Consider the following 21,744-nt stretch of genomic DNA (forward strand, 5'->3'; position numbering starts at 1 on the left):
TCCCATATATTTTATTAGCGCAATATAGTATATATAATAATGCAGTAGTAATGATATAATATAATAATGACTTTATTTCCATATAGGTAGCATAAGTGTTTCATAAAATGAACTGTAAAAAATAGGAAATAAAATATTTATAATTATTTTGTAAATTTTTGAATATTTCAAAAATATATTACTGAAAAAATTAAAACATTAAAGTTGGTATATTTGAATGAAAAACATATAGCATACAAATATATATATATATATATATAAATTAAACATGTATATGCAATAAATGCATGCACATATTTTTAGTAGTATAATATCTTTACCTTGTGTAAAAAATGAAAAATGACGTAATTAAAAAATTCAATAGGTTTATATTTGTAGTGATAATTTATTCATTACATTTATATTTGAATATAATAGCAAGGTGTGAACACATTGGTTTAGCAAAATATGAAGAAAAAGAATTTGATGAAAATACTAAATATAAATCTATAGTTATTGATGCCGGATCTACTGGCACAAGGGTTTATATTTATGACTACATTACTTCAAATGACAATAAAGATATAAAAATTTATATACCTTCTATAAATTATCGAACTACACCTGGCTTAGTATACTTGTTGAATAGCTATTTTTTAAATAATGACAAAGAGCCTTTTTATAATTATTTTAAAAAAATAAAGAATTTTATTTATGAAAATGTTAAAAAAGAAGAACGATCAAGTACCGTTATCTTGATCAGGGCTTCAGGAGGGTTTAGATTACTAAGTATAAGCCAATCGGAAAAATATGTTAATTTTGTTAAAAATTATTTTTTTGAAAATTTTAATGACTTTTTATTAATTGATAACTTATTAATTAAAATATTAAGTGGTAAAGAAGAGGCTATTTTATCGTATGTGTCTATTTATGCCCTTTTAGAAAGACTCAAACCAAGTCCCATTATATTTATAAATAATAATGAGGAAAAAGAACCACACAACGATATTAATACTGTGAATAAAAATGACGATGATCATATAATTGGTGTCCTTGAAAGTGGTGGGGCTACTGCTCAAATTATTATAAAAGTTCCAGATTCTAAAATGAGTAAAGATATATTAAATCCAATGAATTATAAACATAAAGAAAATAATAAAGATGATGTTATTGAAGAAAATTATAAAAGTAAAAATATTGTAAAAATAAAATTATTTGAAAAAAATATGTATTTATATTGTAAAAGCTATTTATCATTAGGTCGACAAAATGCAATGAAAACATATTTACACTATGCTGTACATGAGCATTATGAAAAAAAAAATATTTTAAATAAACAAAATCAAATAAATAAAAATGAGACAACTAGTGCTGCTAATATTGATCAAAACAAATTTATAACAGTCCCTTGTTTCCCAAAAGATTTTAAATTTTTAATAAATAATTTATATAAAACTTCCATTGATGAAGAATTAGAAGAATATGATGAACAAAATAAAAAAGAATTAAAAGATGATGAATATGTAGGTATAGGTACAGGTGATTCAAATTTGTGTAGAAAACAAATACAAACTATTTTAAACTATTCAAAAATTGATAATTTACCATTCAAAATAAAAAAATTTATTAAGTTATATGGAATTGAAAACTTTCACCATTTTGCTATTGTAAGGATATATAACAATAAAAGTGTAACAATATAAGGAGTGTTTTTTTCATTTTTTTAGTCACTTGTTTGAAAAAAGAAAAACTATAAACTTTTAATATTTTCCATTTATATTTCTTCCTTTTTTTTTTTATACTAGGACATATTAAACATCCCAGAAACATATAATCCTATTTCTTTGGATACAAATATGTACTTAAAAAAGGCAGAGGAAATTTGCCCTCTTACTATAGATGAAATTAGAAAGATTGTACATCCCAACGCGAATATAGAGAAGGCTCAAACATCATGTTTTGGGTAATTTTGAAAAAATATAAAAGTTTTCATTTGATTTGTATATGAATTACAATATTTTTTATTCCTAGCATAGTATTTTTAATTAATTAACTAAATTGTATAAATATCTACTCTTTCAATTTTATAGGCTAATATTTTTATATGAATTTATGAGGCATGTATTGAAAATTGATAACTCCATATTGTTCTACTCAACAAATTATGTAAGCAATTAGGAAAAAATAAATATTTCTTTCTACACACACATACATATCCATACGTTGTTTATGTACATAATTTATTTTGCACACATGTACTTATCAATTATTTTTTATTATGTTTTTTGTAGGTAAAAAAAAATAATATTACTTGGACAATTGCAGCTTTACTTTTAAATATCCCCAGACATTTACATTTAATTAAAAAAAAAAAACAAAATTATGATAATGATGAGCTTTAATTTTTAGCATATGGTATACAATTCTCTTTGAATTATTATTTTTTTTGTTTTTTAAAAATTGTGCTTTATTGTAATTGGTTTTCAATACATTTTAAGGCATTTAAATAATTTTTATAAAATGTTTATATCCTTTAGAAATGCAATTAATCTTGTGTCATAATTTGCATTTTTTTAAAAAGGTTAATCATTTTTATATTTATGATGCTAAGTATATATTTTTTTTTGTATCCAATAAACTGCTAAACAAATTGTATTACAACTTTTAAAATGTTGACCTTATTTTTAAAACACCATAAAATACATATGAATAAGTACATATGTAAATACTTAATTTAACTGTAAAATATATATAAAGCGGATTTTTATGAAGTTCTCATATTATATAAAATTTCTTTCGAAAGCAACAATCCCTCTTCCTATTTTATTTATTTTTCTTTTTTGTATTTCTTACATAAATTATGTTTTGTTTGAAAGATACCTAATTTTTCATTCTACATTTTTTGAAATTTTATTTTTTCACACTCTCCCCTCTATAAATGCACATAAATGTATGTGTATACTTTTGTGGGGTTAACAAATATATTGGTTGAGTTTATATTTCATTTTTTAATTTACAATTACACCATTTACATTCATTTAGTTATAATATTTATTTAAATATTAAGAGTATTAAAAAGAATATATATTTATATACCATCCTATTGTTGCTAACAAACAATTTATAATTTGTCTTTTTTTTGGCAATTAATATATTAGCCTTAATTTGCGGATTTCATGTGCATATTATACATAATCCGTGAAGACAAGACATTAAAAAAAAGTTTATAAGCCAGTGAAAAAATGGAATTATCCATAGATGGAAAACTGATAAAGTTTAGTGTAATAATTATATAAAAAATATATACATTTATATATACACATATATATTTATATATATGGGATATTATAATTGATGTGAGAGATGGGGGAAGATATATAATAAAATAAATAAAGTGCTAATTCTTTGATATTTACAAGCCTTTTAAGTGTAAAAAGAGTTAATTGCTTATTCTCTTTTTCATCTTTCAAATGTTGTAATGTGATAAGAAATGAAATATTACAAAATAAAATAATATAGCCATTAGCAATATATAAATGGCTAGATAGCCAAATGTAAAAGAACAAAAAAAAAAAAAAAAAAATCACTATTTTATAGTAAAATACACACATTTTTAAAAAATATTTAAGCCTATTTTATTTCTAAAATGTGTGATATGATTTATACTTATCATACTAGGTAATTTACCTAAGTAGGCAAAATGCATAAGTAACATTTTTATTGTTAATAAGCTGTTCATTTATTCATTACTTTATTATTGCAACAATTTGGGATATTATTTTCATTGGACATTATTTTACATTTTTTTTAATAGTTTTCGATAAATATAAATTTGAAAAAAATTATAATTTTCAATTTTTTTTAAAATTCCCAGCAATAATAAAAAATAAATATATTTATGTATGCCATAAGTTAAGTGTAAAATAGAATTTTTCATAATATATAAAAATTTTATGAGAAATATGCATTATATTATATTACGTATTTTTTTTAATTAAATACAAAATTTTTAATCAAATATATATATGTATGCTACGTATTATATGTATAGTTCCTTTTTTTTTTTGTCTATACATTAGTGTAAAAGTGCCATATTCATACGGATTATGTATGCTTATATATTATATATAAAGTATTTTATCCCCTTATTCGAAGTAAAATATTATAGATTTTTTTTATTATTTAAAATAACTTATTTTTTTTTTGTAAAATTTTGCAAAAAATATAATACATTTAAATATTCATGCATATTTTATTATAATATGTGTATGCATGAATTGTGTATATATTATTTTTTTAATCTGTATAGTAGCAATAAGCACACAAGAAATCAAATAAAATAATTTGAATTATGAAAATAAAAATTAAAAAGAAATAAATAATCACAAACAGGAAGGGAAGGAAGAAGAAAAAAAAATAGTTACAGTATTATGCTATGTAATTGTGATACCAAATATAAAAAATAAAACCGAATAGCATACATATACAGCCGATCTGATTATTCATCTTTCACTTTGCAAGGCCATTTATGTGCCTTTTTATTATGCTGTTTGCACTTTTTCCATATTTAATATAATTATTATTTTATTTTTATAATTTGGTTTTATAATGGAAAAAAGAAAAATTTTAAGAATAGGAAAAAGTGTTGTACATGGGCGAGCAGGCCCATTAAGAGGGGAAATGGATAACGGCGAAAATTATGAAAGGGCTAATAAAAGAAATGAAGAAAATTTTAGTGAATATAATAATAATAAAGAAAATTATACAAATTCTCGATTTAATAATAACCAAGTTAATGAAAATCGAAATTATGAAAATAAATATGAAGATGCAAAAAACACAACTGAGGACATATTAAATAGCCATTATAACAAAGATGATAGTGAAAATACCAGTGTCGATATTTTTGAGCAATTACTTCAAAGAGAGCTAGCCAAAGGGGCTTTAGGAGGTGGAGTTGTCGAAAATAATCCAAACAAAATGAAAGGAAATATGGGTAAAATTCATGACAATAATGCCAATGACATAAAATATAATGTAAACACTAACAAAAATAACAATTTAGATAAATATTCAATAAATGATCAAACAAACGGAAATAAAAATATGACCAATACCAATACTAATAATGAAGAAGAAGATGGTGATGATATGTCTAAAATAAAATTAAGTGATCGAATTAACAATTCAGTAGTAAGATATAGAATACATGGATATAATGAGATAATAAGAATATTCTCAAATAATGATGATATGAATAAAAAAATAGAAATAATAAACGAACTATTTAGAGATGAAGATTGTGTACTAAAGTATATATCAGACAATAATGTTATATGCCAATTAAAAGCTAGTGAAATGACAGAAGAATATTTAAATGTTTTAAAAGAAATTTATTTTTATAATTATAAAGATAAATATAAAACAGAAGATGCACTAATTGATTCATTTGTGAATGAATATAGAAATAAGTTATTTAATTTATTTAGTAAAATTTATATTGTTTTATGTGAAAAAATATTAACAAATGTAAAATCGTTTGATAATGGATTTAATATAATAAGTAAAATAATAGAATATTGTTCAAGTGATAAAACAACATTAAATATATTAACAATATTATCTGATCATATGAATTCGATATATATGAAAGCTAATAAATCGATTGTAAATATAAAAGGGATAAAAATAAAAGTAGTAGCATCCATGTTATTATTATTTTATAAATTGTTAAATTCTTTTAAAGCGAATGTTATATGTGTAAAGACAATAAATAAATGTTGTCTAAAATTTAATGAAATGGTAGATAAATCAGTTAAAACGAATTTTTATTTATTATATATAGAAATTCTTACTCAAGTTAAAAATAAAGAATTTCAAAATTGTATATTAAATGAATTAAATAGTCAACAAAAAAATTATATAACAAAAGAATTACAAAAAGATCAAAATGGAGAACATCCAAAAATTGATGAAAATTTTAAAACGTATTTAACAAATCAACCACATTTAGATGAAATAGCTAATAACATAGCAAATAATGGATTTATGATAACTCCAGCAAATTTAATAGATGAAACGGATGTCTTTAAAGAGATTTGTACAAAACAATGGGAAAAAAGAGTTTTAGAAGGTTGTGTAGATAATAATACTAATAGTAATAATAATGCAAATAATAATAACACATCATTGAGTAATGAAAATTTATTACCATGGAAAATAAAAGTAGAAGCAATTAATTTATTATATGAGAAAATAAAATCAAAATTTGCTATAAAAAAAACAGGTTATATAACTACAATATTAGGCATTATCTCTAAATTATTAAAAAATGAATCTGCATTACCTGTTGTTGTATCAACTTTAAAATTACTTCATATATTAATCGAAAAGTTTGAAAAAGATATATATACTACTGTCAAGAAATTTTCATTTGTTTTATGCTCTAAATTGAAAGATTCAAATAAACAAGTTTCTAATGCTTGTATGGAATGTTTAACAAAAGCTATTATTGTATATAATATAGATATATTTATAGATGATTTATCTAAAAATTTTAAGGATAAAAATAATAATACCAGATTATTAACATTAGAATTTATAATTAAAGTGTTTGATCATATAGATAAAAAAAATATAATAACTATAATTGATATAACAAAGCATTTATTAAATGATACTGTTGCTAATATTAAAAATGCAGCTTTTAAAGTTTATGCTATGATTATAGCTAATTATACTGAAGAAATTTATCCCTCTTTTTTCAATTCCATTTCGGCTAGCAAAAAAAAATCTATATTAGCTCTTTGCTCGTCTGTTCAGGTTGCAAAAAAACAAAACAAAGCAGACAAACAAGAAGATAAAGAAAGCCAAAACTCAAAAAGACAGAAAGAATATGAAAAAAATGATGCATTTAAAAATTCTAATGTAAATAATGAAGAGCATTCAGATAACACACTTTCAATACCTAACAATATTATGAACAATTTAAATTCAACAAATTTTGTGCATAAAATTGAAGCACTAAATTCAATAAGTGATTGGCTAAAAGAAGGTGAAAACATTAACAATAATAATTTTGATTTTGAAAAATTAGTTAATATAATTAAAACGAATTGTTATGAATTTAAAGGCAAATATAGCCAATTAAATTTAGCTATATATGATTTTTTTAACAAGTTTATAGGCATTTTGTTTAATTGTAATTTTAGTAATAATAATAATAATTCTTTTATAAAAATTATGAACACGTTAATATGTTTATATCTCGAAAAAGTAGCTGATCCGAAAGAGGGAATAATTTGCAGCGATTTTATAAATAAATGCTTTCAATATTTTGATAATAATATTATTATAGACATACTTATAAAAAACAATTCTGTGAAATTTGCAAAAAGAAGTGAAAAATGTATTAAAATTTTACAAAAAATATTTTTAAATAAAGGGCCATCATCAAATATAAATGTTAAACCTCTTGTTTATTTTTTGAAACAATTTGTTGATTCGAAAAATACAAATTTAAAAAATGCATCCATTCTTTTATTACAAATATTATCTAAAAATTTTGGTGATAAAAATGTATTGTCTTATTTAGAGGGCATATCTGAAAATATAAGACAAGTAGTAAAATTAAAAGAGGATTTAGACAAGTTTCTCCAAAAGCAAGGTACAATTAATTTGCAAACATCTTCTGCCTCAATTTTAACTAAAAGTAATTATGACAATAAAAATACAAGTTCAGTTGCTATTAGCTCTGGAACAGATAATAAAATAGGAGATAAACATTTAAGAAAAACAAACATAATGAATGAAAATAAATCAACAGATGGTATATCCGAGGTATCGAAATGGGAAAAAGGTAATGACAAACAAGCCAATTCGATTATGCATTTTGAAAATCACGATGAAAATATGGATGATGATAATACTACAACATATAGTAGAAAAACTATAAATACTAATATATTAACAAATAGAGATCAAATAAATAAATATCAAAATAATGAAAATGAGGAATATAAAAATAGTGATGGAAATCGTTTGAAAAATAATACTATGGTAGAAATTAATTACACAAACTCATATCTAAATTATAGTAACTCAATTGTACAGAATAACAAAAATAATAAGGCTGAAATTGATGAAAGAATAACAATGGGAAATAAAAAGGAAGCAATGGATGCAGAAAGTATAAGAGATAAATTTGGAGATGATGATGATGAAAGAATGGTAAAAATTGGAGACATAATAAAAGATTGTGTTAATAAAATAAGTGCAGAAAATATTAACAGTACAGGTAATAATTACAGCAATAGTGAACATACAAATATTGGGCATTCAAACATACCAGCAAATATAGCTAATAAAATAACAAACAATGTTATAAAAATAATAAATATTATTGAAAAAATAGGAAAGTATTATATAGATCCTGATAAATTAGATATGTTAATTAATGATAATATTTTAAAAAAAATATATAGTTGTAATAAAAATAAATGTGTGCAATTATTATATGTTCTTTTATTTTCATTGAGAGAAAATGCATATATTTATTCGGATGTCATTTTTGAATTTATTATAAAAATGATTGAAGACACAGATATCCCTCTTGATCAAATCGATAAACTTTTAATATGTATGTGTAAAAATATAGGTATTTCAAAATATATAAGTCTTATAAATAATTATATTTTAAGTGAAAAATTAAATAATATTAAATCATCAAATAAGTTGCTTAGTCAAAATTCTGGGGGAAGTGGAAATAATAATTCTTATATTTCTCAACAAAATGGACATAACATAAAACATACAAATAGTAATAATAATCTAGGGAATAATAATAAAAATTTTAAACAATTTTCAAAACGAAATGAAATATTAATAGTTATAAATATTATTAATACAAATCATATTTTATTATTAAATGAAAATGTTATACAAAAAAAAGTTTTAAAATTTTATTTAGATTTATTTTTTGAAGATAATGAACATATAAGAGAAAAATCAAGTAATGTTTTAGATAACATTTATTCAAAATATGGTGCAAATATTTTTTTTAATATATATGAAAAATTGTCTGCTCATAAAAAAGAATGTCTACATGATATTCTCAACCAAATGAAATTAAATAGTGATTTCTCTTTTTTTAAAATATTCTCATCAAATAATTCACAAGTAAAAAGATTGTCAAACAATGAAAGTAACATCAGTACTATTTCATCATCAAATTTCCTAAAATCAAAAAACATAAAACGATTAAATTCTTTTACTAAAACAAAAACTTTAAAAATCGAGTTTCCACCAAATTATAAAATTAAACCAGATAAATTAAAATGGGAAAAAAACCTTGATCAATCACATCTCAATTATTTGATGAAGGAATTCAAGTTGTTTGGTAGTCAAGAGCTAGTACTTTGTATGTTTTCTAATAACCCCACGATGATCAATCGGTAAGCTATTCTTGCATATGGATATAAATAAAAAGGTACATATGTGTGACAACTTTCTTTACATTTTACATAATTTTTTCCCTGACTTGGCAGGTGCATATCCTTTTTTAAAGAATATTTAAGCAACAGTTCGAACCAGTCGACCTTTTTTTCAAAGTGCCGATTTTTAGATTTATTATTAAAATGGATATTTTATTCTTTGAGTGTAAATCAAAATAATAAAGAACTGCTTGTTGAGTTTATAAATTTGATTAAAATGATTTTAAAAACATTTGAAGATAATTATGTTTTATTAAATAATCAAGAGCTAGTTATTTTGGTGCATTTTATTTTTGATAAATTAAATAATACTGTTGTTACCCCAGAAATTAGTAGTAAGTCTTTATACCTTTTTAATGTTTCATAATGTTCGATTTTCATTTTTATTCCTTATTTCATGATTATTTTTCTTTTCTTTTTATTAGATAAGTTTAAGGAAATTCTTCTTTCACTATGCTATATCTCGGATCATAAATTATATTTTTCTTATCTTTTGAAACATGCATCCTCCTGTAGCCCAAAGTATGAAATTTTCCATATAATAGAAAAGTATAAATGTTTACAAATTACAGTATTTAATATGTATTTTTTTTTGTATATTTTTTTAGGAAAATATGTGATGCTTTAGATATATTACTCAAGCTTATCGTTTTATATAAAGACAAATGTTTAAATATTGAAAAGGATGTCATGAAGATTCTTCAGATTTTTACAGTTCATAGCAAAAATAAAAATGTGACATTTTATTGTTTAAAAATTTTTGCTAATATTCAAAAGTTTTGTCCAAATCTTTATAAGTAATTAAAAAAAATTGTTGTACTGTAACAATCATTTTTGATTTTCTATTTTAATGAAAACAATTGCATGTTCGTTTAAGTGGTAAATATTTTAATTTGTTTTTTTTTTTTCATATAAATATTATAGGGGGATAGACAATGATGATATAGCTTATTACTTAAAAAGCAAGGTTGACGAATTTATCGAAAAATGGCCAAATTATAATGAGTCGTCAAATGATATTCAAGGTAAGTCCATCGAGCCTATTCACACACACATCATAGTGTTACATTTAAAAAAAAAAAAAACAAATTATAAATGTGTCTTATATATATTAAATATTTTTTCAATTTTGTAGAAAATAAAAATATTAGTTCATGTCCTAGTGATAATTCTGAAGGTAAAAAAAATGAAAACATTATTAATACATTTTATATATATAGGCAGTTTTTTATTTTAGTAAAAGAATATGGCAGATAGAATAGTATTTTAGCTAGTTAAAAAAAATTATTTTTATGCATAACATATTGAAATATTATAAAATATCAACGTAATTTAGTAACCTTATTTTTGCAATGGTTTTAGCAATATATATATGTGTGTGTTTGTACTTCCTCATAAATGTATATTTATATTGATTACATATTTTTTCTTTTTTCTTCTTTTTTTCATGTGAAGAATCATAACACTTTTTTTTTATTTTTATAAATTATGTTTACATTTGCATCGCTATTTTTACCACATTTCGCCTGTCTGTTCATGTCTTTGTTTTTCATTTTGCCTGTCTGTTCATGTCTTTGTTTTTCATTTTGCCTGTCTGTTCATGTGCTTGTGTTTTTCATTTTGCCTGTCTGTTCATGTGCTTGTGTTTTTCATTTTGCCTGTCTGTTCATGTGCTTGTGTTTTTCATTTTGCCCGCTATCGCACTTACTTTTCTCGTCCCTTTCTCGTTCATTTCTGCCATTTTCTCTGCCAATTTCCAATCCCAATTGAATCAAATTTTTTACAGTCTTAAAAATTTACAACTATGCACTTTTATGATGCTTTATTTTTTCCCTTTCTTTCTCTGGTATATTTATGCTAATTTTGCAGGAATTGTCAAAGACGAAGAGTATGAAAAATTACTAAATTACATAAGGGCCAATGCAGAAAAACGGAATGCCATAAAAAATGAAGTAGAAGGTAATAGAAAATGGATATATGTGCCTGTCTTTGAATTTGTTTTTTCTGACGATTTTTATATATGCTCATTGTAAATCCTTTCCATTTTTGTAGAAAATGTTAACGAATTTCAAAACAGTGTTGAGGAAATTTTAAAAGTGAAAAATAAAATAGAGAACACTGAAATTCACAAAATAAATGAAGATTACATAAATAGCCAAATAGCATGTACTAGTATATCAAAAAATTTAAATTTAACAATGAATGGAAATAATTATTCAAAAACTAAGGAATTGTTCCATATTTTAGAATCAAAGAATAATGAAAAAGCAGATGGATCAAATACTTATGAAAATTCGATGATATATTTTCGTTTTGTTTATCTTGCTTCGTTTTTATACTCCGACAATGTTGAGACAATTTCGAAGGTAAGTCTTGTAAAGCTGTCACTAAAATGTTTGTAAAATGGCTGTAAAATATGTACAAAGTGTGCATGAATATGTATATGACTGCTTTACTTTGAGCCAATTTGGTGAGTCAAACATGCCCCTTTTTTGAACTTTCTTAGGTATGCAAAATAATTGTGGAGAACATAATACAACTTGGGAAAAAAAGCAAAAATGGAAATTTTATATTACGAGAAAGCGGGAATTATGTCTTTAAAAATTTTAATTTATTTATTATACTTATTAAAGGAGCAAATTTTGCATTAAGATATTTATTTCAAAAAAAATTTGATATGGATTTAAATTCGTCATTTATTCATTTTAATGCAATACTAAGTACAGTTTTATTAGTAGACATATTGATGAAGAAAAAAAGTTGTATAGCTAAATTATCATATGATCATTTTTCCTTTTTTTTTATTAACACAATAGTATGTTTAAGTATATATACAAAAATAATACACACAAATAATTATATATATTTATTTAAAAATGGAGAAATAGCACGTAGTTTAGTTACAAGTATATTAAACAATTTATTAGGACGTGAATTTTTAACTAACCATTCAAAATTGTTAGAATATGTTTGTAATGTCTCATTTAATTTAGGATTTGATATTATGAAAAATAATGCAATATTAATTGATGATATATGTGACCCTAATGAATTTTATATATACATAAATACTTATGTTAAAATTTTAAATAAAATATATAAAAAAATTATGGCCAAAATTTCTGAAGAAAATAAAAAAGAAAATAATTTTGTATATAGAATATTAAATATAATTTTTACGAGTTTAAATAAATATGATATATTTTTGTCTAATATTGAAAATGAAAAAACAAGGAAGAGAAAAATAGATAATATACATGAAGAAGAAATGTTAAATAAAATGAAAAATGCAAATCAAATTATTAACAACATGCACAGTAATAAAAAAATGTGTAACGACAAATTAGTTACTGAAAGATTAAATGATGAAGAAACCAATGTTCAACTTGGCTATAATTCAGATGCTTCTGTCTATGATTGTAAAACTACATATTATGAAAACTTAAATATCGATTATATGAATAATAGTACAAATTTGGTGATAAAAACTGGAAGTGTTAAAAGTGCAAGTATACAAAATAGTGTATCAAAAAATGTTAGCAATATTAATGGTTATTCAAATTCTCGAAATAAAAATAGTTTAGACGATGGAATTTATAGTGAATCTGCTAAAAGAAAAAGAGACTCATATACAAATGCTGAAATGGATACAATAAACAAAAATCGAGCCGATTTTATGGATAAATATTTATTTTTTATTCAATTAATTTTTTATGGTATTAAAAAAAATAATCCATTAATTCTTATGGCATATATTAAACATGAACTTATAAATAGTTATAATGAAAATATAAAATATTATTTTAAAAAATTAGAAATATTATTAAATAAAGATTTAAAACATTCTGTACCAAATGTTAATATAAATATAACTTCAGATAATTATTTATTAGACTTTTCATTTGAAGAATTTATAAATCAAAATAGCCATTTTAAAGATACAGAAAAATCTATTTTTGAATCATATCAAAATGTTCTTAATCAATATTCAACTTTTGAATCAGAAATTATTTACAACAGTTTTGATTTATCTATTGATGATGTTATACAAAAAAAAAAAGAATTTTTGGAATCTCTCAAAACTATAAATATTAATGAAATCACTTTTAATAATAATAAATTTGAAAACTTAAAAGAAAGTATATATGAATATATTAACGATTTAGAAAATACACATATGATGGATGAAATTCAAAATGCTGAGATGTCCTTTAGTTATGATTTCCTTTGTACTATGTATAGGATCCCAATCGATTCAGACAAATCAAAAAGTGTTTATCAAAGTAGTAAGCAATTAGAAAATACTAGACAAAATGAGCCATCTCAAACAGATAAAAGGAAAGAGATACATTCAAGTGATCCATTAGACAATGGACATGATAATGATCAGCCATCAGAAAAAAAACTAAACAATAATAATAAAAATGAAGATAGTAATAAAAATGATTTTACTTATGAAAAGGAAACAAAAAATGGGTATAAATCTGATACAGAAAATAATAACAAATTAACACGTATTAGTCATAATATATATTTAAGAAATGAAACTGTTGAAAATATAGATATGAATGAGTTGCAAAAAAAATATAACCAAGACCATAGTTTTTGTGAAAATAATGAGCAACCACAACATGATGAACATATTAATCAGTATAATTATAAACCAGATCAAGACAAAGAAAATGATTTATTTTGTCAAAATAAAAAAAGTATATATAATAAGCAAACCGATTTAAACGCTTTTAGTTATGAAGAAAATGATAAAGATAATGCTAACCAATTTGAAGATAAACATAATCGATCTATAAATAAAAATAGTGGCTATCTAAGAAATGCAACACCAGATCCAGAACTTAGCAAAGATCAATTAGAAATTAATTCAATAACTAGTACCCCATTTAATGAACTTGTAAAATGTAGTAATAATGATATTGAAGATGATGAATATGCAGAAGCCATGAAATACACACCCGGAAATTATTCCCACATATGTGTATCTAATTGTAGTAAAAATTATGTAGAGGAAACAGGAAAGGAACAAGAAAAGGATGATGAACAAGGTGAACAACCAAATGATATTGGCATGGCTAGAAGAAAATGTAATGCATCAAATTTTTCAGAAGTTATAAATGAGGACGAGCATTCAGTAGATTTCCAACAAAATAAAGAATCTGATATTTATGAAAAATTGAATGATAATATAGAAAATTCGATAAGAGGATGCTCGAACAGTTCATATAAAAATGAAAAAGAAATAAATAATCCACATTTTGTTCTTAGAAGGACAAAATTAACTGATAAAGGATTTAATATTTTCGATAGAAATAAACAACCTAATTCCAAAAATGCAACAGCCCCTAAAACATTCTTAAAAAGTAAAACTAATGTTAAAAATTTAATTAATAAATATGAATCTCAACGAGAAAGACCTAATTTATCTAATTTAAAAACAAATACAATTTTTTCCCAAAAAAAAACAGAAAACTATCATCATAATAGTGGTATAAATAATAGAGAAGCTAATAAAATAGCTGCAAATAAAATTCATAAATTTGGTTATACCAATAAACTAATTTCAAATGGAGATAACAATAGTAGCAACAAAGAGAAAAAACATTCTTACGAAAGAAGCTTAACTTCAGTTTCTGATTTAAAAAATAGACGAGATCGAAAAGACATGTACAATTTGACTAGCCATATTTCAAATGATTTAGGCTTAAAATCTTTCCCAACTAGTAGTAGTGTTTCTTCTAATTTTAATGATAGAAAAAATTATACTCATCCCTCAACCGATACTAGACTAAACAACATTTTTGATAACAAACTCCACGATGATCATAACAGAGAAAATATATGCAGTTCTACAAAAAGAAAAAATCAAATTACCATTCCAATTCCAATGAAAAAAAGTATATTATAAATCTGAGTTTTGCATGAGAAAATAATACTATTTGAGTGTATATATATTTATTTGTGACTGTCTTGCACACTTTATCCATTTTTATACATATGCATATTTTTGTATCTTTCTTTTATAGAAAACATGAATAGATAATAACTATTTGGACCATATCAGTGAGGAACAATATTTGGCCTCAGCCGACTAACACGTAATTAGGAGGTGTATATATATGTCTATCATGGAAAAAATAAAAAGAATACTGACAAAAGGCAAACAAAATTTTCTATCATATCCAACTGTTCATTTAATGATATATTTTTTTTCTGAATTATGTCACTTTTTTATTCCACTATATTTCGTTTCATTATGTTTGTTCTATTTCTTTCAACTTTTTTTTTTAAGTTCTTTACTTATTTGTTTTTACCTTTTTTAACACATTTTAAACCAAATATAATATGGATTTTTTTGTTTTAAAATAATAAAAAAATACGAACAAATATGTTTATTTTATTTTATATAACACATTTTTTGATTTGATTTTTTTGTTAAAAAATTTTAAATAATCAAAGATTCAATTTTTTCTGAATGTTAAGGTTAAAAAGTGAGCCCCCCCAAATGGAACGCACTTTTATGCATATAAATGTGTGCAAATGTAGCCAAAATAAGTTAAAAAAAAAAAATAAATAATAAAAAAATAAAAAATAGCTAATAATGCATTAATAATTCAGGTTAAAAATGTAAAAAATGATGTTCATCATTAGAGAGATGCATTTTTAGCAACAAATAAAAGACGAAATAAGGAATATAGGAATAGCATACGTTTCCATATGTATCCATATATATGCATAATGCTTTATAAAGCATATTATAGTATGACAAAGAAAAAAAAAAAAAAAAAAAAGGGTTTTCATGTGCGTACACATGTGTACCATTTTTGCGGATGTTTCAAAATTTGTAAAAGTAATTATTGAATGGCAGTAGCGCCTGGCTTGACAAAACATCTGTGATCCATGAGTCATTTAATAGAGGTATACTAAAATTATAAGATGGAAAAGATACATATTTTTTAAAAATATTTATAGATATATAATGATTTTTTTGATTTATTTCCATATTTTCTGTGTTCATAAAACCAAAATATGTTAAATGTCCATTTTCAATTAAAAATATCATATTCATAAATATATTTTTATTTAGATATTTTAAATCACTAAAATTTAAATCATGCATATTTAATATTTCATTAATATCGTTTTCAACTATTTTAACATCAAACTGTTCAGAGCATAATCTTAAATTAATTCCTTCTTGTCTCAGTTTTCTAATTGTTTCTTCTGAATATTTGCTATCAATACTGTCTTGAATTACATACAGGTAATATCCCCACAAAACTTTGCTTTCCCACTGAAAAGGTATAGGAAATAGATAAGCAAGTATATATATAAACAGGAATATGCATGTATATATATGAATAGGTATACACAACTTTAGCTTGGCTTACCTTCACATCATAGGGCATTCTATAAATATTATCATTGTGACGAACAATTCTATGGTCATCTTCCTTTCCTTTTAGGGATATAAAACCATAAACATGAACTTCATATATCCAATAAAAAGTAAATAAATCAGTTTGGATATAAAATTTTTTTGAACTATATTTTTTATGAAGAGTTTCATTTAAATTATATAAAGCATTTATATCTACTTGAAGTTTTGGATTAGATATATCATTAGATAATACAATTCCAAAAATAAATAATTGTTTATTGTCATATTTTCGTATTTCAATTTCACTTGATGTAATTGCATCATTTATACTGTTTCTATATTTGAATGTATATTTAGTTAAATCATTTGAATATTCAGCTTCTTTTTTTTTTAATACATATATAATAAGTTCACGAATTTCTTTTTCTTTTTTGCTAAATACATTAGTGTTACTATCATTTATGAAAGCAAATATGCATGTAACAGAATTAGTTATTCCTTGTTTTTTAATAATAGCTTCGTTTATAATTGTTGGCATTTCATTATGTTTGTCATCATTGTCATTGTTTTGGATGTTCGGATTCTCTACTTGTGCATTAATAATTGTATCAGCATTTTCGGCAGTATTATCATTTTTTATTTCATTTCCAATCCCAGATGTGATACTACTCATTATTTTGCTCATAATATTATTTCCAATTTTGTTTAGACTTGATGAGGAATTATTATTAGCAGTGTCTTGATTAAGAGGTATATCATTAGTATGTGATTGTGTTGGGGCTTCTTTTGAATAGCCTTCTCGTGCTTGTTCATCCTTTGTTTGTGTATTTAATATTGAAGCAAATGAATTTTTAAAAAAATTATTACATAATTTATCTACAGTATGTTGGGCTGTATGGGTACCTTCTTTTTGAGCCTTTAAAATTTTTTTTTTTTTAATTTTATTTATCATAATATTAAAATAAGAAGGTTTAAATAAAGGAATAGCTTTTATTTCTTCATATTTGTCCATATAATTATTAATATAGTATATACAAATAGAAGAAATATAAGTATCAAAAAATATATTATTTAGTAAAATATTATGGATAAGAGTATTTTTTTCATATCCTTCAACAGTATATAATAATTTTTTATCTTTAAGTAAATATTTAGTATAATTATCATTAATATCATTTAATTCATTTATTATTTTATGTACATCTTTTTCTTCGATTATTTTACAATGTCTTTTTACAACATTTGAGATAAGTTTGTAACTATTTAAAGGGTCATATATGATATAATTTTGTTGTATATTTTGTACAGTATTTGTAAATGAAGTTTCAACAATAGATGGATCGTTGTTGTTGTTATGAGTAGGAAGTGTATTATCTGTTTGTTGATACAAAACAATAGCATCTGTTTCTGTTTGAGTTGGGGGATTATATTGTAATTGTAATAAATCATCGTTTACAAAAGATGAAGGAATATTTTCAGAATTTTTATATATATTTCCTTTTGATAATAAGAATTTATTTATTGGTATAATATTTTGTAAAAATTTATGAATATAAATAAAATTTGATTTAATATTTTTTTCAAATTTTCTAAAATTATCGTAAAATTTATTTTCTATCATATTTAAAAAATGTAAAGATTTATTTTTTCTTTCATCATAATCTACCATTATATATAAATTATTCATAACATTATAAGTATTCATTAAATAAAGAGCTTTTAATAAAATATAAAAATTATAAGGAATCATATTTCCTTGTATTATTATACTTTTATAATCGAAATTTCTATTAATATCTTTATGTACATTATCATCAAAATTTATTGTATTTTTATACATTTTTGAAAAGAAAAATATAAAATTACTTATTATATAATATACTTTTATCTTGTCTTTTTTTTTATTAATATGTTTTGCTACACATCTATAAAAAAATTTTACATCTTTTTCACATATTTCTATTATATTTACATCATAATTATAATTATTAGGTAAATTTATTTCTTTCATAAAATCACCTTTTAATTCATTATATATATATTCTTCTGAATCTACTTGTTTATTTAGTAAATTAAATATTTTTGCATTTCCTTTTAAATCCACATTCTTATTATTAAACTCGTCATATGCATTTACACGATCATCTGTAATGCTTCTTTTTGGATTTTCTACATTCAAGTAGTTGCATATTTCTTCATTATCATATAACACAATTCCAAGCTCGTTTGGGTTTTCATTTTTTTCATTATTTTCAATTTGTTTTTTTGTCTTTTTTTTTTTTTTTTTTTTCACACCATTATCAGTTTCACTAAAATTGTCATCCCCACTTTTATCGTCACTATTACTTAAGTTCATTTGTTCCGAACTTTCATCAATGTCATCTTGATGTTTTCTTTTTTTTTTTTTTTTTTTTTTTTTTGTCTTTCCCTCCTTTATCTCGATATGTGGATTTATTAGTTAAGTTTTGAAGCTGATTATTTTCTGCTACATTATTTTTAGAGGCTAAAGATATTTCTCCTTTTGTTAAAGGTACAAAAGATGAATTTTTTAAATTTTCATAATGTTGTTTTTTTTTTTTATATGTATCATTATTTTGCATTTCTTCATAAAATAAATCATAATATTTTATATTATTTTCTTTTAATAATTTTAAAAAACTATCACTATATTTAGTTAATTTGACATATTCGGGTGTAAAAATACCACTAAACTCATTAGTCATAATTAATGCTTGATTTTTTTTTATTCTTGAATCATGTAACTGTATTATACAATCGTTTAGACTTTTAAAAAGTTCATATTCACTATTATCTTTAATATCCCGATTATTTTGATTTTTATATTTTTCTAATATTTGTCCATCTTTTTCATTAAAACACATAAAATAATACATACACTCTTTAAACAAGTGCACAATTTTTCGAATTAGCATTTCTTCGGTTTTCATAAGTTCTTTTTCTTCCGGCATTTCAATTTCGAGCAAGTACTTTTTAGCTCCCCCCTAAAGAAAGAAAGGTGTGTCAATAAGAAATCATGTGTATGAGCATTATACGCATGTGTAAATATGAGAATATTTTAGTAACTACTTTAGGGTCCTACCTTACTGTCATCATTGTCAACCTTTTCAATGTTTCTTAATTTATATCCTTTTGACAAGAAGACTGAGTTGAAGTAGTCGAAATCATTGTTGTTGCCTAAAGTTTGGTGAATAAAATAAAAGGACAAACATATGTATGGTCAATTTTATGCATAATATTATACTTTGCTAAGACATAACAATTATGTGTACACACACACATGTAAGATTAAAAAGGAGTAGACATTATAAAAAAATAAGAAAACAAAAGTGATGTGTGTATATATATTATTTGTGTTGATCTAGTACAATTTCCAATATATAATTTATCAGGATAATCAAAAGAATGAGGGTTCCTTAAACTATATTTTAAATATTTATGCCAATGGCTATTTGAGTCATATTGTATTTTTATACGGTCTATCAACAACGTCTGAGTTACATCATCATAATTCACCATGTTTTAATTGACATTCATAAAAAATATAAAAAAATAATAATAAGCATAAAAAAAAGATATACAAACTTAACGAAAAAAAATGCTTACTTAAAAAAGTTAGTGAAAAGATTAACATAAAAAATGAATGTAATAATTAATCAAAAAAAATGAAAATACACTTTTTAGGTATTTTTCTTTCAAATATTTATCATCAAACACATTTTAGATTATTTATTATATTTCAAAATTGTTTTTTAAAAAAAAAAAAAAAGAATACGAGTTGTGACACGAAAAAAATGGGGTAAAAGAATAGAGAAAAAAATAATAAAATAAAATTGTAAAAATAGGATAAGGAAATATTTCATGAAATTGCATTATTTTTTGTTTTTCCCTATATAAAAAATTTACGCAAAAAATAATAAATTTAAAACAACACACAAAAAAAAAAAAATTAAAATTAAGGGAAACAGAGAAAAAGCATATAAGAATATATGATCGTAAAAAAAAAAAAAGAAAGAAGAATCATTAATACTATTTGTGCATTTGGAAAATATTATATTTTATTCATTCTTAATATTTTGCTAAACTAATTTAAAAAAATATATATATTACACACATTGAGAAAAATATATATTAATAAGGGATTTTTTAAAGAATAGTCATACACACAAATATTTACTTTTTCATTTATATTTGTCTTACATAAAAATATTAGTAGCATGTATATATATTTACTTATTTAAGGTATGTTCTTTATTTCTAATTATATGTCATTCACCAATATAATTTAATTGGCCTTGAGGATAAAATGTTTCCCTTTTGATTTATACATTATGAATTATGGCAAAAAATATTCTTATATTTTTACAAACAATTTTTAATGTCTCATTAGTTTGAAGCATATTTAATAATGAGACTTCCATTCTTTTTAAGACACAAATACATTTGAAAAAATAAAACAAGGAACGAAATTTCTATAAAATATATATATACATAATTAAGGAAACCAAAAAATAAATCTTAACGAGCCATTATATTTTTTTTTAAAATAAATAATTACAAAATAAGGTAAACAAAATGGTTGACTAATTTGGTGTTTAATAGTTACAGTTACACGTGTTAAAAATCATTCATTGGGAAGAGATTTATTGGATATGCTTATTTTATAAAATTCGAAATTAATTAAATTTATAAGACATAAATATTATTTCAATATATTACTTATTTATTTATTCTTATTTTTTTTCCTTATAATTTATTTGTTACACAAATTAATGTATATTAATTTTAATATACGAGATTTTTTTTGTATTTTATTTGTTGTATTAAAAAAAAATGTACAACAAAAAATTGGTTTCTACAAGG

General features: G+C 22.5%; 4 protein-coding genes across 4 annotated transcripts; 2 read left to right on the forward strand and 2 right to left on the reverse strand.

Annotated features, from left to right (window-relative positions):
- Positions 1 to 332: 332 nt before the first annotated feature.
- Positions 333 to 2,381, forward strand: PVVCY_1303990 (adenosine-diphosphatase, putative; the record flags this gene model as incomplete). The annotated part of the gene is made up of 4 exons (XM_008624072.1): positions 333 to 1,646; positions 1,785 to 1,942; positions 2,070 to 2,145; positions 2,271 to 2,381. The coding sequence occupies 4 exons, from the start codon at positions 333 to 335 to the stop codon at positions 2,379 to 2,381; spliced, it is 1,659 nt and encodes a 552-aa protein (XP_008622294.1).
- Positions 2,382 to 4,587: 2,206 nt separating this feature from the next.
- On the forward strand, positions 4,588 to 15,390 carry PVVCY_1304000 (conserved Plasmodium protein, unknown function; the record flags this gene model as incomplete). Its single annotated transcript, XM_008624073.1, has 9 exons — positions 4,588 to 9,431; positions 9,525 to 9,805; positions 9,896 to 9,992; positions 10,079 to 10,267; positions 10,395 to 10,495; positions 10,606 to 10,647; positions 11,340 to 11,429; positions 11,523 to 11,836; positions 11,977 to 15,390. 9 exons carry the CDS (start codon positions 4,588 to 4,590, stop codon positions 15,388 to 15,390), a joined length of 9,372 nt encoding a protein of 3,123 aa, XP_008622295.1.
- A 927-nt stretch (positions 15,391 to 16,317) lies between these two features.
- PVVCY_1304010 (conserved Plasmodium protein, unknown function) lies at positions 16,318 to 19,219 on the reverse strand (the record flags this gene model as incomplete). Its single annotated transcript, XM_037634765.1, has 2 exons — positions 16,318 to 16,776; positions 16,874 to 19,219. The coding sequence occupies 2 exons, from the start codon at positions 19,217 to 19,219 to the stop codon at positions 16,318 to 16,320; spliced, it is 2,805 nt and encodes a 934-aa protein (XP_037490814.1).
- Positions 19,220 to 19,241: 22 nt separating this feature from the next.
- Positions 19,242 to 20,400, reverse strand: PVVCY_1304020 (conserved Plasmodium protein, unknown function; the record flags this gene model as incomplete). The annotated part of the gene is made up of 3 exons (XM_037634766.1): positions 19,242 to 19,865; positions 19,964 to 20,058; positions 20,250 to 20,400. The coding sequence occupies 3 exons, from the start codon at positions 20,398 to 20,400 to the stop codon at positions 19,242 to 19,244; spliced, it is 870 nt and encodes a 289-aa protein (XP_037490815.1).
- Positions 20,401 to 21,744: the final 1,344 nt, after the last annotated feature.

This window comes from Plasmodium vinckei (assembly GCF_900681995.1).
Source record: "Plasmodium vinckei vinckei genome assembly, chromosome: PVVCY_13".
In the NCBI taxonomy this organism is placed as follows: Eukaryota; Apicomplexa; class Aconoidasida; order Haemosporida; family Plasmodiidae; genus Plasmodium; species Plasmodium vinckei.